Source organism: Catharus ustulatus, chromosome Z (genome assembly GCF_009819885.2).
Source record: "Catharus ustulatus isolate bCatUst1 chromosome Z, bCatUst1.pri.v2, whole genome shotgun sequence".
In the NCBI taxonomy this organism is placed as follows: domain Eukaryota; kingdom Metazoa; phylum Chordata; class Aves; order Passeriformes; family Turdidae; genus Catharus; species Catharus ustulatus.
The window spans coordinates 18,922,433-18,939,606 of NC_046262.2; the positions used below are offsets into that span (position 1 = coordinate 18,922,433).

The window sequence follows — 17,174 nt, forward strand, 5'->3', positions numbered from 1 at the left end:
TTCTTAACAACACAATGACAAGTGACCTCTCAAAATCACACTGATTTAAAAACTCTGCCGATGGATGCACCAGAGAACTGTCAGTTACTTCACATGCAATGGCTGCAGGCATTTGGAAATCTTTGTATCACAGTGATGGCTGGGAAATGGGAAATTATCTGGATGTTACAGCCATACTGATGTAATGTAGGCAGTCAAGTAGCACAGTAGCCTTCCTACAGCACAGACCTACAGTCGGTTTTCAAAGTTTTTGGGTAACACACAACATGCCGAGTCTCATCCAGAGGCTGTGGATAGCACCCTGTCACTACTGCTTTAATGACTTTTAAACAGGGAGAAGAAGGATCTTTTTATGCATCTGTGTCAGTTCACTTTCTGTCATTCAAAGCCATGAGCTGGCTCATCATAGACTGCTGCTAATTGTGCATGAGGGGCAACTAAACAAAATAAATATCCCTGGACTGGGATAAGCTAACATTAGTCCTACACAAGCATTACAACTGTAAAGGGATTCCAAACAGATGAAGCCAACAGTTCAGACTGTCAACTCACTGCACAGAGAGGGACTGGAGATAAGACTCACTCCCTGGATTACTCCAAGCATTTAGGACATGAAATACAGCTCCCACACTGTTTTTACCTCTACTGCAGCAGCCTTTCCACAACAGGCAAAAGTTCCTTCCTAGTGCAGAGCTCAATTCTTATGCCAACCCTTATGTCTTGCATGTGCTCACACAAATAAGGAAAACTAACACTGATGAAAATGCTGTTCCATACAAAATAAAGGGGAGAGAAAAAAGTAAGGCAAGTGGTTGAAAGTCCTGGGGGAAAAAAACCACAGCAACAATCAGTGTGTCTTGTGGGTTGATTCCTGGAGAAACCCAGACAAAAGGAAAGAGATAAATGCAGTGAGAAACTATGTTCTTCTGTACCATCAACATTCCATTTCCTGGCTTTCTCATCTGATTTTACAGGACCTACTCTTCACATAGAGAACAGAGTACTCTTGCATGTTCACTTCTGTACAGAAGTCTATGTTCTCAGCCTTGAGCAAAGCTTTTCTACTTCAGTTTCTCAATAAACTAGAAGCGTAATTTACCTATATGCCTCACTGAGAGGTCAAAGTTTGCAGTTATATTACAATAGGAGGTATTGTTTAAATGCTGGGTATGTTTCAGTAATCAGAATTGAAATTATTTTTTAGAACAACCAGCTGTACCCCTGAAATGAAAATCCTCCTGCACTAATTTTTCTCACACTATTGTATGGGCTTGCTGGTTTATAGTCAAGATTGCTCACATACTGGTTTAGGGGCACAGATTTACGCTTTGTTGTTGTTGGTTTCTTTTGGTTTTTTTGTGTTGTTGTTTTTTTTTAATATCTTACCAACCAAAACAAAACCTCCCAAATGAACACTGAAAGATGATATAAATTTGTACAGAAGGAGTTAGATTTCCAAAAAGAGAGTGAAGATGCTTACTTATTCAAACAAATAAAAACAAAATATAGTACCACCTCAGCACCTCTGAGTCTATTTACAGATACAAATCAGTTGTCAAATTTTATTTCTAAAGTATCCTCTTTTTATAAAAATCTGAATATACTTGGCAAAACTTAAAAAAACATTGGTTTGCAATGAATTTTACCTGGAAACAGTTTTTTACCTCACTCACTGTTCAACAAATACACTGTGCATCTTATCTATTATAGGGAGTTAAGAAATAAAAACTTGAAGAAAATGCAGCATTTTATGAAAGAATGGTTATACAGGCATCACAAGTCAGGAAATCGACAGGTGTCCAAACTTGTTAGCAAGGAAAGACCAGGTTGCATGTGTCGATCGGATCTCACTCCCTTTGGAAACAAAAGTCTCAGATTCATATAGTGCTGAAACAGCCTTGGAAGCTCTTGACTTTGTAACTTACCAATGCATACACAATAGGTACTGAATAACAAGATCTTTCAGCTGCCTTAAAAACTGAAAATGCAGTTCTGAGAACAGCGTAATGCCAGTCAGGTAACTCTTAAAACAGAGACCAAGTTGGTGCTAAGAATGTCTACAGCCAAAAAAAGCACAGGGAATATTACACTGTAGGATTAAACTGAACAAGTGTAACAATACTTCCTATCTGAGAAGCAGGCACACTTCAACAGGAACTTAAAAACAGTCTATAACAAAGAGCAGATACTTGGTAAGAGCAGTCACAACAAGACAGTAGAGTATTAAGGCATAAGCTGAGCAAAATTATTTTCCAATTTAAAATATTAATTACAACTGAAATGGTTAAAAAATACTAAAATATCATCAGCTGCTTTTACAGACATAAGAGTAGGAAAACTATCTTGTTTAATCAAAGCTTTCTTCTTATTTCTATTTGTATATGCTACTGTTAAAAGTACTCCGTTGATAAAAAATGTAACAATACATTTTGAAGTAACACAGCACTTTTATTAATTCACCCTAAAAAAACTAACTCCAGAAATGTATCTGCATATTCCCTGCAAATCAAAATCAGGAAAGAAAGTTTACTTATAAATGAAGGATGTGGACTCAAAGCACATACAGACCATAGCAGATCCCGGCACAGAGCTCCCAGATAATGCAAATCCTCAGCTTCCAGGATGTGAAGGGAGTGCGCACTCTGTTGCAGAAGCACACCTCTGGATGTAGGTGTCTATTGTGATGGCACTTTGGTTGAGAGCGTGTTCTTTCATAACAAATAGCATTATGAGAGCTGTCATCATCACTGTTTACAAATAGAATTCGCCATACAGCTCCTCTGGGCTCAAGAACTATCTTTATCACCTTTCATGCTACTTCCTACATCGATTCTAGGAAATATCCCTAATTTTGTATGGGGTTCTGTGAAAAGAAGGAGCAACTGAACAGATTATTGCCAGCAGCCCTGAGCAATCTCGTTTAAGCTGACACACACAAGAAAGCAGTGTAGCTTTACAAGATCTGCACCACTTTCACAACTTGAAATTAAAAATAATGGTGTATATAAAACCACAAGAGAAGCAGCTCCCACCCCCGCTCCCAAACCACCGCTTGGACACTGTTTGGCCCTGTGAAGTTTCTCCGCCCGGGGCCGCTCCAGCGCCCCGTCCCTCGGCCGCCCCGTCCCCCCGGCTGCCGCGACCCCCGGCCCGCGCCCCCTACCTTGTTCGAGGCCATTTCGCTGACGGAGTGCCTGGTCTGCAGGGTCTCCAGCTGATCCAGGCACCAGTCCAGCTCCTCCATGGTCTCGCTAGCCAGTTTTTGGTAGGCCTCCTCTGCGAAAAGACAGAGAAAGGCGCGCTCAGCTAGCAGGCGTCTCGCCGGGCTCCCGGGGAGCGGCAGCGCGCCCATGCTCCGCCGGCCGGTGCCCGGACACGGGCGCTGCTCCCTCATCCCGCCGCCGCGGGCAGCAGCTCTGCGCCTCCGCCGGGCCGCGGCGACACCGGGGCAGCGCGGGCGAGTAACTTGGGCGCTGCGGGGCTCGCCCCTCGCCCCGGCTCGCTGGCGGCCCCGGGGCCACCGCCGCCCGCAGCGCCGCCCTCTTGAGGGAGGCTCCGGCTCCGCTCCGCGCCCCGGCCCGGCGCGGCGAGCCCGGCAAAGCGCGGGGACACGGCCCCGAGGGCGCCCGCGCCCACCGCGCCCCGCCGGCAGGGCGGCGAGCCGTCCGGCCCGTCCTTCGCTTACCTACCCACCGCGGCACCATTACAACTTAACGGGTCAACCTTCACAGAAGCGTGGGGAAAGGTATAAGAGCACATGTAAGTGCTCTGAACAACGCTGGCCCGCTGAAGCGCCAGATGTCAAAGGCGTGCTCACATAACTGCAGTCGTGTATCTGCTCTATCCCAAAGCCTGTGTATGTGTGTGTGTGTGTGTGTGTGCTAGAGCAGGCACGAAGTATTGCATGTTGGCTGTAAGCACAAAAGAACCGATGAAAAAGTTTTGGAACTTGTTCCAGGACGTAGGAACAATATGGGAAATGAACCCAATAATGGTATGGAAAATCATGGTTTAACCAAAACTGCTCAATATCCACTTGTAACTAACTCTATTGCAGAAGTTTCAGTTATAGACAGGAAGACACACCCTTCTTCAATAATTCCCCAACAACAGGAAATCTGTCAGTGTGCAAATAATTTTAGAAAAACGATCTTATATACAGAGTGCAAGCCTCACCTACCAAGCCTGGCTATTTTTTATTCTAATGTAGATCTGAAGGCAAGAGCACTTCTACGCATTGAACTCAGAGCTGAGAGAGTTTTAGCCCAGGTATCTTGTTTTGGAAGCTGTGTATCTGAAACATCAAGTTTTGAAACTGCTGGAATGGACACATCTAGATCAGCTACATGCAAACATTACTCCAAGGCAGAGAAATGTTTCTTTAGTGGGCTCTTATGGACATCTATAACATCTCCCTTGACTTGTTTCACATCAAATTAACCTTATTTTCAAAACGTGCGACAAGCAAAAAATCAGGAAAAGAAATTAATGCAATCCCTTTTCAAATAAAACACCCCAGCATGGACTACTGCTAAATAGCTCAGTGCATTACTGTACAAAATCCTGGATACCAGACCTATATCTTTTTTGTGTTTCTGAGCACATGTTCAGAAACTTCAAGTTCCCTCACAATGACTAAACTTCACATACTTGTGGCTGTTGCAAAAAAAATCCCACAATTTTGAATAAAGTTCACTTCCATCTGAAAAAGGTACACAGGAAGAAATTTGAATTGAAAATAATTGGCAGAACAATTTAATGAAAATTTTGCAGTGCTTGCTCCTTCAGTAAACACATTAACCAGTACTCAACAAAAACCATTCCCATTAGATTGTAAACCCTGTCATTCAGAAACATACTTACTACAAATGCTGTCTCATCCAAGGGAATTCCCTGGCCAATAAAGTCAGGGTTTCCAGCCTGTTTATCTACCAAAAGAGAATCCATGACGGTCTATAATACAACACACATCACAGATCACTAGTTCTTAAACACAGGAAAACAAATTTGTATTATGTTATTTTCCTGCTAGCCTGAAGCCTGCCCAACAGCAATTCTTGAAAATCAGATCCTGGGAACCAAGTTTTTCTTAAAAAGATCTTTTTTCTTAACTTCCCTTCTAATATTTAAGGGAGTATGCAGATAAGGTTTTTTTCCCAAGAAGAATGAAAGCAACAAAATAAACTCAAGGAATACAATATTCAGATAAAACTAATTAAATGCTCAGATTGCTATTTATTTAGCAAAAATATATACATGATCTATGGCACCTTACATTCAGCAATCTTTATCTAGTATTCACCTTCCCAGCACATCTCACAGCACATTAGAAAGCAGAATCCATCACTCACAAGTATCTCACCCTCAGAATGCTTCTCACAATCTCCCACTTCAGAATGCCACACTTCAAAGAGTCTGTGACTGCTGTGGGTACCCGATTGACCACTCAGGCTAAGTAAAATTCTGATGGCCAATGCTAGGCTTAAGACTTGCTGGACTTGGCACCTCCTGACAATTCTTAGAACTCAGAGTTGTCAGACCAATCTTAAATGGAAATAAAAGGTTTTCTAAATGATGGCAAAGTACCCATCAAACAAGCACACCTGCAGTTCTGAAGGGCAGAACAACCGTAGGAAAGCTTTTTTCTGAACCGTACCAAAGCTCTAAATTTGGCCCACACTTTTGTTGTTATACAATGTGGTGGAAAATGTTGAGGTTAACAGCTTTTCAAGTATAACACTCTGGTGCCACTAAGCTAAGAATAAAAGAATAATTATCAGCTGTGCGGCTTTGAGAGCCTCACAACACTGTTTCTGACTTCTCTGTTACTTCTAAGATAGTGTGCTGTAATTAGATCCAGGACTGATCTACTAATCGTATTTTTTGTTTTAGACACATGATCAAGCTTCCCCACGTAGATGAAGTCCTAAAACAGATTAACTTCTGTAAATGAGAGGTATCTTGAAATGTCAAAGGTTCTTTTTATGTCTCATTAGGCCCTAATATGAGGAAGAGAACATTTTAACACCAGCTGCTTTTAGAATTTGCATGTTACTTTGTATATGCTTTTAGAAAAAAGGAAGTGACAGCAAGTGTTCCCTTTTCAGTTTACAGATTACAAGCAATTCCAATATACGTAGCTTTCGGTATGGTACATAAAAAACCCCAAAAAACAAACAAAAAAAAAACCCTAGAAAAACAACAAATGAAAGGCTAGCAGAAAGAAAAAATAATCATTTGGCGCTGCACAGCTATATTTTTAACGAGTGTTCTACTGTCTATGTTTATAAAATAATTGATTCTTAGCACAGTGCCTAACACCACCATAGATGGCTGCACTTTAATTCACATCATTATTTGGGAACAATTTCTGTTCAAAAATTTTGAAAGGAAAAGATTACTATATGGCAATATTTATGTAGAGTGTCCACTTTACGTAATGGTTAGTCATGATTTTCATATACGTTTTTCTGCTGTTCCTGGAGAACAAAAAGCAATATTACACTTTTCTATTCAAGTAGAAAAGCACTCAAGTGTATTTGTACTAATCTTTGCAGTATTGTAATGAATTTCAGCAAAATCAAAAAATAAGTACAGATTCTTTATTATTGTCTGATCAGTTGAGATAATCTGAGTGATGCCAGGAGACTGGAAAAGAGTTGACTCAGCAAGCACACAGCAAAGGGCTTTGACCACTTGCCTTAAAATGAGAGTGTCTTGGAGGCAAGACAAGAGCTCTGCTGAGCAGTGATGTGATCCAGATAGTCTTGGCATGTGTACTGTCTTTTGGAGCTCCTGGCTGCTGGAAGAAACTCTGAAAACCTCCAGACCATTCTAAATTAACTGAAGATCTAATCAGAAAAGGAAAGTCCATGAAGGCGTGTGCCCCCGATAAACCATGCTAAAAATAAACTGGTAACAACAAATGAAAAGAAGGCTGAGGTACTCAACAAATTGTTGCCATAATCTTCATTTCTCTCTTTGCGCACCTCTTGAGAGGATGGACAGATGGATGGGGACTGGAATAACAAAGTCCATTGTAAGCGAAGATCAGGTTTATGACTACCTGAGGAACTCTAACATAGGTATGTCTATGGGACCCAATGGGATACATCCCAGAGTCCTCAGCTAAACAGCCAATGTAGTTACCAAGCCACTCTCCATGATATTTGAAAAGTCATGGTAATCAGTGTGAAGTTCTTTGTGACTGGAAAAGGGAAACATTGGACCCATCTTTAAAAAGGGTAGAAAGGAGTACCCTGTGAACTATGACCTGTCAGGGTTACTTCTGTGCCTGGGAATATCATGGAACAGATCCTCCTAGAAGCTGTGCTAAGGCACACAGAGGACAGGGAGGTGTTTTGAGGCACCAGCAACAGCTTCACCAAGGTCAAGTCCTGCCTGACCAATCCAGTGGCCTTTTGTGGTGGATTGACTGCATCAGTGGACAAGGGAAGGGGTGTGGATGTCCTGGACATTTTCCCTCACAACATCCTACTGTCTAAATTGGAGAGAGATGGATTTGAGAAGTGGACTGTTAGATGGATAAGAAATTTTTTGAATGACCACATCCAGAGGGTCCTGGTCAGGGACTCAGAGTCCCAATGGACATCATCAAGTCCTCAGGTGCCCTCAGGGTTCTGTGCTGGGACAAGAGTTATTTAATATCTTCATCATAGACATAGACAAAGGGATAGAGTGCACCCTAAGAAAGTTTGCAGATGACCCCAAGCTGACATGTGCTGTAAACACACCTGAAGGATGAGATGCCAGCCTGAGGCTCCTGGACAAGCTGGGAACATGTGGCCTGTGGGAACTCCATGAGATTTAATAGAGCAAGTGCTTGTGCTTGTGCTTGTCCATCTGGGCTGAGGTAATCCCTGGTATCAGCACAACCTGGGGATGAACAGACCAAAAGCAGCTCTGCCCAGAAGGACTTGGGGGTGCTGGTGGGTGAGAGGCTGGACATGACCCAGCCACAGCACTCCCAGCCCAGAGAGCCAAATGTTGGGATAATTTAGCCTGGAAAAGAGAAGACTTTGGGGTAATCTAATTGTGGCTTCCCAGTACCTGAAGGGAACCATCAAGGAAGATGGAAAGAGACTTTTTACAAGCAAATGTAGTGACAGGACAAAGGGGAATGGCTTCAAACTAGGTATTGGGAGGTCTTTGTTGTGAGGATGCTGAGGCACTGGAACAGGTTACCCAGAAAAGTTGTGGATGCCACCCCTGGAAGTGTTCAAAGCCAGGCTGGATGGAGCTCTGAGCAATCTGGTCTGGTAAAAAGTGGCCTTGCCCATGGCAAGGGGTTTAGAAGTAGATGACCCTCCAACACAAACCATTTTATGATTCCATGATCTACTGTGAGATTCAGGCCCTGGACATCATCCCTGAATTTTCCAACCATCTTTTTGCTCTTCAGTCTACTGTAAGCTTCAAGTTTGCAGCAACAGTTCAGAACCAAGATTTTCAGTTTCTCTTACATCTACCATTTCAAAAAAATCCTCAGCGGTACAAAGCACAATCTTTTTCTGTAAATGAAGATATTCATACTTAGAGACTTAACTGATGACCTAAAATTGAAGCAACTGATATTGATAGTTTCTATTAATTATAGCTATGTTAGCTCTTATTCAGCACAGAAATGGCATCCATTTTCTTAAAACTGTTTTTTTTTTTTAGATCTTAGTGAGAAAATCACATACATTGTGATTTAAACGGCTATCTTTGTCAAGCATTCACATTTCTTACTCTTGAACAAATGAAATTATGAGAGATATTTTTGTTCAACATGTAGAAATGTATGCACATCTCTCCACAATCGCAGGTAAACCAAAATACTCTTGATCAGATTTTTTTAGAGTGAGCATCTGGGAAGACCACTCAGCTGCAGCAGGTTTTTCAGTGAGGGTCTTTATGGTCTTACTCATAACACTCAGCTTTTCCATGCTAGGAATCTCTCCAAATTTCTTCTCCTAGTAAAGAAAATTTCCTTGTACCTGTTAGTAGCCTTACACATGCAGAGACTGTGTCCAAATGACAAGGATATACTGCTTTATGCAAGCAGCAGTAGCCTTAGGCTGTGAAAACTGCCTTATCTCCTTGAACAGAGAAAGTAGAAACTTTCAGGGTATAATAGGAGGAAAATTATAAATTTGATAAGTTATACTCAACTTGTCAAAATACTGGATTATAGTTACATAATAAAAAAGGTGTGCATAAAGAATTGTGTGAACAAAACACACATTAAATGAGGATCTAGGAAAAAAAAATAATTTTTATTCCTGAAATAATTTTTTCTTTCTTTCATCGTCTTAGAACAAACCAAATATCTCATGTGAAAATATCTCTGTATACTAAGAATCCGTGTCAAGGACAAAAAGATTAAAAGTATGTGTTTATATTGTCATGAAACCAGGTAACAGGAACACAGCAGATATCTAAGAAGAAGTTACTGAGCTCTTGAAACAGGCCTATAACAGTTAGTTTAGAGTAAATAAAACATTTCTGATTCCTTTAAATAAAGAACTGTATCATTAGGCTCTCACTATGTGGCTCGGTTTCTCTGTGTGGGACTGCTAAATTATGGTGGTTTTTTTTTCCTCTAATCGCTTTATGTATTTCTTGAAAAAAAGCTCTGGAACAAAGTTACTCATACTGATATAATTTCTCCCAAAGTCTAGAAGAATTTATGTATGAAGTATTTGCAAATTATCTAAATAAACTGCCATAGCAAGGCAGAATATCAAAAAAAGTGTCTTCAGTTGAAGCCAAGAAGGAAAACATGCTTTCAACACAGACAGTTTATTTAAATAATTTACTACCTCAATGGAAAGCACACCAAAATTTTGCAGTATGAATGTTTAAATCCACTCTTTGGTATTATCAAATATCCAGCAAGGCCAAATGAATGTTCTTTTGTTACCACTCATTCCTACCCAGTGCTCCTTTCCCCTCTGACCAATTTGGCAAAGCACTAACACATTCCTTACTCCACTGCCTGTAAGAATTTGCCAGAAGGACCACTATCACTTACTCACTGGCAAAAATAAGCAAGCCTTTAAGCCTTTTCATCAAGCAATCAACCTTGCCCAAAATGAAAAAAAAGAAGGAAGCTCTTGATTTTCAAGTAGCTCAAGTAGTACAGTGTCCTTCTAATGTATTTTTATTGCTTCCTTTTCATGAACAAACTTGATTTTGAGAAAAGGTCTGTTTCTTTTTCAAATCTCTTTTTCTCACAACAGTTGTGAAAGAATTGTGTCAATTCTATTCTCATGTGGACAACTACTTCAGTAATGGACCCATTGCTCAAGTTGCTTTCTTACCCTACTCTTTGTATAATAGAAAAAATGTTTCTTGTAGTGGAGAGGATATATCCTCAAATCAGTTTTCCCTGAAGTTGTAAGCCAGTTTCTTTCCAAGAAGGATACTGCTATTGATTCAACATAATGAGAGTAGGGAAAGATTTACCAAGTGGAACAGAATCAGAGGCAACAGGCACAAACTAAATACAGGATGTTCCCTCTAAACACTGCAAAACTTTCAGTGTGAGGGTGACTGAACACTGACACAGGTTGTTCTATGGAGTGTCTATACTTGTAAATCTTCAAAAGTCAACAGGACATAATCTAGGCAATCTGCTATAGCTGGCACTGCCTGAGCAGGGGAATTGGACTATGTGGCCTGCAGAAGTCCCTTTCAGCTTCAACAGTTTTGTGACTAAATTAGCAATTGAAAAAAATAAAAGACGTTTTTGCAAAATAGAGGGTGGCTCAAATGGCCATGCTGTCATGGTTGCAATTCTGTAATAGTCCCTACTAGCAGGGATCAAATGACATTACACTGTTACCATCAGGATTTTGCTGAAGAGCTCATTTCATATATATTATATGGATGTTATGATGAACTCAAAGAAGTACAAATCACTAAAAGTAAATATGCAAAATTTCACTGTTAAAAACACAAAGTCAGAGTTTGTTTTCCTGCTTTCTTAGGACATATAATCGAAACACAAAGGAACAGCTCAAGTTTTTGTTTAAAAGTGCCCATTAGAAATCATCAGCTTCACTTTTAAGCAGATTAATATTGGTTTTGCCTGAGATGTCAATAGGTCCAAAGCCTAGAAACTCTTCTGTAACAAAATGTTTATTTTCAACTGGAACTTGCTTAGATCAAGTTGAAATGAGAAAATTGGGAGTTCCATCTGAGAAAGAATTTTATTATATCAGTTTGGTTTTGAGTATCCATCAGAAACTTTACAAATACATATTCAGTTGTCACTGTGGAATAAAAGAAAAATAAAGTGATGTGTAAGTACCAAAGCAAAAAACTTCCTTAAGCTTTTGTGTCTGTGTGTTTGCTGAGCTTCCTGACACTCAATGGTGCAGATTGCGTTCACACTATATTAAAAAAATATAAATACCAAAGTTTAAAAAAGCTTAATCTGTTTTTGCCAAAACACCTGAGTAGAATTCCTGGTGTCCAGTAAAGTGGGAAAACTGAATGAAAGCTTTTCAAGAGTTAAGCCATTTACTTTGGCTGTTCTTCATATAAATCCTTTGGTGTCTAACAAGAAATGTGCTCAAATTGCATGTTGTGGGTTTTTGTTTGTGTGTTTAAAGACAGTGTTAATGATCTCTTTTATAAATTCTCAATTTTTGCATGATTTATAACTAATATATTTAATAAATCACTACCTCGCTCTCAGATTTAGCTGGCAGTGGTCAGTGATTTCAAAAGTTGATAGGTGGTTGCTGGTAATGCACACTTATTTCCTAAGGGAAGCATTCTAAAATGTCCAACTGGTTTTGGTGCTTATTCAAATTTGAAACAGAGATGCATGGTATTGCTAAGATAAACTAACTTAACTGATGGAAAGAGTGAGCAGATAGAGAGAGGCTTTATCTCAGAATCTCAGATATTGAAGGAGAGAGGAAAGGTCTCAGCCTTACCTCAGCTATTTAGCAGGGAGAATGCTTTCTTTCAAGCAAAGCAAAAGGAGAAATACAAGAACACACAACTTCAATCACCTTCATTCTTGAGAGCAGAAGAAAGGGCAGTAGCATGAATGGAGTTTCCTTCTTTCCATTAGTGAAAGGTTCTTCCCTCCATATACGATTAGCTGGGTTGTATTTACATAGCACAGGGAGGCTATACTTTTGCACTCTTCCCTAAACTAAGAACAGAGGCAACTGGTAAAAATCTCTTTTAGTTTTAATATTTATTTAAAGGTTTCTTCTGAGGTGAAGTGGTGTCTGAACCAACCTTTGGGTTAGCAGCACACTCCTTATCACTGGACCCTCATGCCCTACTAATGACAATGGAAAAAATGTGGAATTCTTGTCTGAATGGATACCCTTGACTGATTATTCCCAGTGAATATGTGCTCAATCTACATAGACTCTTACTCTACAAAATGTACAGATCATCTCCTCCATCTCTTGTAAAATTCCATACTTCTCTGTGACAGTGTTGAAGAAGTGAATAATCCTTTTTGCCTACAAGGTAGAAGACTAAGATGGTGGATAAACGGGTTTTAGTTAGGTAATTCTAATGGAAATTTTACTATTGTCATAAATATTTTTATAATCTCCTTAGTTTTAGCCTATCTGTTTATAAATATTTCAAAATATTATTCTAGAAGTTCTCAAAAGATATATTCAGGATTAGATGGTAAAAATTCATCAGAACTCTGGGTCTTCTCCCCTAGTTTTTTTTTCTGTTAATGTTCTTCTGATATAGATAAACAGGAAGCTTCTTTCCTTCTAGGTCTGCAAATGACCAGTACATTTTTTTTTCTCATTTTGCTTTTTGTCAAACCATAAGACAATATAAAAGACAAAGAACATAACAAGTAAAAATCAAAATAGAAATTTTAAAAACCCAACCCAAGTAATATGATTCAAAATACAAAACACAAAATTGAACCATAGAAGTTATCAAAACTCCTTTTATTTTTTTTTTTAAGAAGGAAAAAAAAAAGCAACCATTTTAGTCCCAGTTACAAAATTCGTGGGTGAACTTCATCGTTTCCAGAAATTGTATTTTAAAATCAAACTAAGATGTCCTGAGATCTAGGGACCAAAACCACTTTTCTCCTGAAGAATTAGAGCTGATTAGAGCAGAGCTCCTTGACATGTTGCTGGTGAAATCAGTTCACCCAACAGAAATACAAGTCTTTAAAAATTTTTTCGGAGAAGCATAGGCATTTAAAATGTTATCAGTCATCAGTTAAATGCAGGAATTGGAAAATAAGATACTTAAAATTTTTAAACTGTATTAAATGTCTTATAATTTTTACAGACAGCAGTTCATCTTTAAACTTGTGCAAAAATACACTAATTCCAATTGTTTTTTGAGGGAAGAAAGACTGACTAACAGATAAGAGGAAAGTGATAGCTTGAAATCAGATATTGCATAAACTAGAAAATAATTTTAAACAGGTCTGATAAAGACAGTGAAAGAACAGATTAAGATGATGCACAATGGGTAGGTAAGTGACATTCTTCTTGAAAGAAGCGAATTTAAAATACTTACAGTGAGGACAACCCAAATCCTTTTCATTGCAAAAGAAGCTTATTCAGTTTGTGAAGATAAGATAGATAGGTGATGAATGTCTGAAAGGAACAGGAAGTTCCAGGGAAAACATGTTGATCCCTTCATTTCAACCAACTTGATCTCTACTGGGGACCTATGCAATAAAGACTTATGCTACAGGTCCTTAAAAAGAAGTATCTTTTAGATTTGCACGTCCAGGTTTTGGTAGCAGGGGCTACAGTGGTGGGTTCTATGAGAAGCTGCCAGAAGTTTCTTCCATGTCTGAAAGATCCAGTGCCAGGCAACTCCAGGATGGACCCACCACAGGCCAAGACTGAGTCTGTCAGTGGCAGTGGCTATGCCTCTGGGATAATGTATCTGAGAGGGGAAAAAAGTTATTGTGCAGAAACAAATTGTGACCAAAAGAGAGTGGGGTGACAATACGTGAGAGGAGCAGCCCTGCAGACACCCAGATCAGGGCAGAAGGAGGGACAGGAGGTGCTCCAGGGGTCAGAGCTGAGGCTCCCCTGCAGCCCCTGGTGCAGCCCATAGTGAGGCAGCTGTGGCCCTGCAGCCCAGGGAGGAGACCCATGCTGGAGCGGCTGGATGCCTGAGAGACAGCTGTGACCCCACAGGAAACCTGGGTTGGAGTAAGGTCCCAGCAGGGACCTGTGATCCTGTGGGGTACCCATGCTGGAGCAGGCTGCACCCATGGAAGTGACACATGGTGGAGCAGTTTGTGAAGAACTGCAATCAGGGCTCACACTGGAGTAGTACACAGAGAACTGTCTTGTGTGGGAGACATCACATGATGGAGCAGGTGAAGTAGTCCAGTCTTGAGAAAGAAGCAATGACAGAAACAATGTGTGATGAGCTAACTGTAACCTCCTTCCCCAGTCCCCAGCAAAAATGGAGGGGAAGAGGCAGAGGAAACTGGGAAAAAAGTTAAGCACAGGAAGTAGGGGACAAGGTGGAAGGGTGACTTTAAGATTTTAAGATTTTAAGATCTGGGTTTTAATTCTCTTTATCCTACTTTGATATGATGGTTAATAAACAAAACTAATTTTTCCAAGAAAGTCTGTTTTGCCTGTGATGGTAACCAGTGAGTAATATCTTTCTGGCCTTATCTCAACCTGTGACCCTTTTATTGTTTTTTCTCTCCCTGTCCAGTTGAGGGGAGTGATAGAGCAGGTTTGGTGGGCACTAGTGTTCAGCAGCATGAACATAAAGTTTATTGTACTTGCTAGAGGGAAGTCCCCCATATGAGGAGTTAAAAATTACCAAATATAGTTATGATTAACATTTTCTTTGATTATTGTGAAAGTCTTTGCAGTAGATAATGAAATTCAATGAAGAATATAGGAGTTGATTGAAAAAGAATAATATCAGGTGTAAAACAGGAACAGCTGCTTAATTTGGTCAGACTCCAGAACGAGATAGTGAATTTTATAAAAGGGAAAAGGTTATAAACTGAAGAATAGTCATTAGATTACAAAACTTTTCAATAGGAAAAGAACATCAGCTAAAACCCCAGCTCCGAGGAATTCTTGTGCATAAGTCCCGCTGCCTACAACAAACAAGAATTTCACTGAAGGGTCACTCCACACAGTACTCAGGAGTGATTAAAGGAGTGATGAATAGAGGTTGTAAAACGACAGTGGAGGTTATGTTTTCTTTTTTGATCTCTTAAGGTGTGGCCTCAGCAGTGCCCAGGACAGGGGGACAATCCCTGCCCTGCTCCTGCTGGCCACACTATTGCTGATGCAGGCCAGGATGCCATTCGCCTTCTTGGCCACCTGGGCACACCCTGGCTCATGTTCAGCTGCTGGCACCAGCACCCCCAGGTCCTTCCCAGTCATTCTGCCCCAGCCTGTGGCACTGCCTGGGGTTGTTGTGGCTCCAGGTTAAAATGGAGCACATGGCCTTGTTGAACCTCATACTGTTAGTATCAGCCCATCTATTTCACCTCTCCAAACCCCTTTGTAAAGTCTTCCAATACTACCACCCAACATGATGTGGTCCCCAAATTTGCTGAGGGTAACCTCAATCCCCTAATTCAGATAATCAATAAAGATATTGAACCGGATTAGGCCCAATTCTGAATTCTGAGAAACACTGCTACTGATCAGAATCAATTAAAAACTGATTATTTTAAAAGAAATGTGTACTCACTAGAAATAAACACATAACAAGTTAGAACAAGTAGCTGAATCTTCTACCATAAAAAGCATTAAATCAGGCTTTGATTACCAGGTAAATTCTCTTAACCTCTGTGACACAACTATTGTAGACCTCTAGATTGTTTCTTAATGGGTTTCGCAATGTTTTAACCTTAAATACGGAAGAGTGTTCTGATTTAAATTCCATTAGGTCCAGTGTAAAGGTCACCTTTCTTTTTTTAAGGCAAGGAGAGTGTTTTGTATTCAGAGGGTATTTTTTAACACTTTATCTTCTAAAGCACAGTACATCTCTGCAAAGGAAGTAGTAGAAAAAACAATTGGCTGCATCTTAGCCAATAGGTAGGTATCAGATTTTAATAGTGGCACTCTGATTTACTGTAGGTGAGGATGTGGTCTGTAGCTTACATTTGTTTCTACAAATGAATTCAAACTCAGGAGTAAGAAGATAAATCTGTAACGTTAGTCCAACAAACAGGAGAAGCCATGTTTTCCAGTGAGTTTGGGTAAGTGGTCAAGGTAACAAAATGTGAAAGGCAAAAATGAGTGTTTTACATAATCTACAAAGTTATCTCGCACAAACCTTAAAACAGTTCATTGTCAATACAATATTTGTTTCTCAAAGAAAAACAACAGTCCCTGAGCTTGGTTGAGTGCAGATGGCCCTGCTTGCCAGGCACTGGTGAACTGCAGCTTGGGGCACCCTGGAGTGTCTAATATGAATAGTCACAGGAAGGAGGCTGTGCTGGTCTACTGTGTGCTGCAGAGCTCACAGCAGGAAGGTATGTGCTGTGCAAAAAATAAGACAATCTGATTTTTTCCTCTGGGATGGTGCAGTGAAGTGAAACACATGCACCTTACAGTCATCAAAATTGTGTATTTTTACCTCCTTACAGAGACGCTTCACAGATTCATAGAATCATGAAGCAGCTCAAGTTGGAAAGAACCTTTTAAAGGTTGTCTAGTCCAAACCTCTTGCAATGAACAAAGACATCTTCAACTGGATCAGGTAGTTTACAGCCCTGAATTACTCCTACAGAATCCTGTAAAATTCTGACAGCTTCTGGGATTCAGATGATCTTTGCTTTGACAAAGCAAAGGATGGGTAAAGACCTAAGTAGTTTAAAGTCTTTGGGCTTTTGCTTGAGGATAAGGAGAAATGCACCTTCTATCTCTCCCATCCCTTCAAGCTGAAGGAGAAAACTGTCAGAGCACAGTCTAAAGGAATATGTAGAGATAAAGGGTAGGAGAACCACATAAAAGTGTTTAGAGACAAGAAAACCAGACAGATTCAACTGACCAAAAAAATCTAATGTCTCCAAATGTTACAGATGACAAATTTGAACTGGCAGAAGCCTGCTTTTGAGAACACTGCTAAAGTTTAATAAATAGCATGTATATAAGGATATAACAATTCTTTTACCAATTCACAGAGAGCTCCACAACTACAGTAATTTCACG

At 40.0% G+C, this 17,174-nt stretch overlaps 1 protein-coding gene across 5 annotated transcripts in view; it reads right to left on the reverse strand.

The window, feature by feature from the left end:
* PDE4D (phosphodiesterase 4D) overlaps nucleotides 1-17,174 on the reverse strand; it is a 467,524-nt gene that overhangs the window by 38,894 nt on the left and 411,456 nt on the right. For all 5 annotated transcript variants that reach the window (XM_033086046.2, XM_033086045.1, XM_033086047.2 and 2 more), the window contains one exon: nucleotides 3,164-3,276. In XM_033086046.2, coding sequence (XP_032941937.1) covers nucleotides 3,164-3,276 — 113 coding nt within the window. The remainder of the gene's footprint in view (nucleotides 1-3,163; nucleotides 3,277-17,174) is intronic.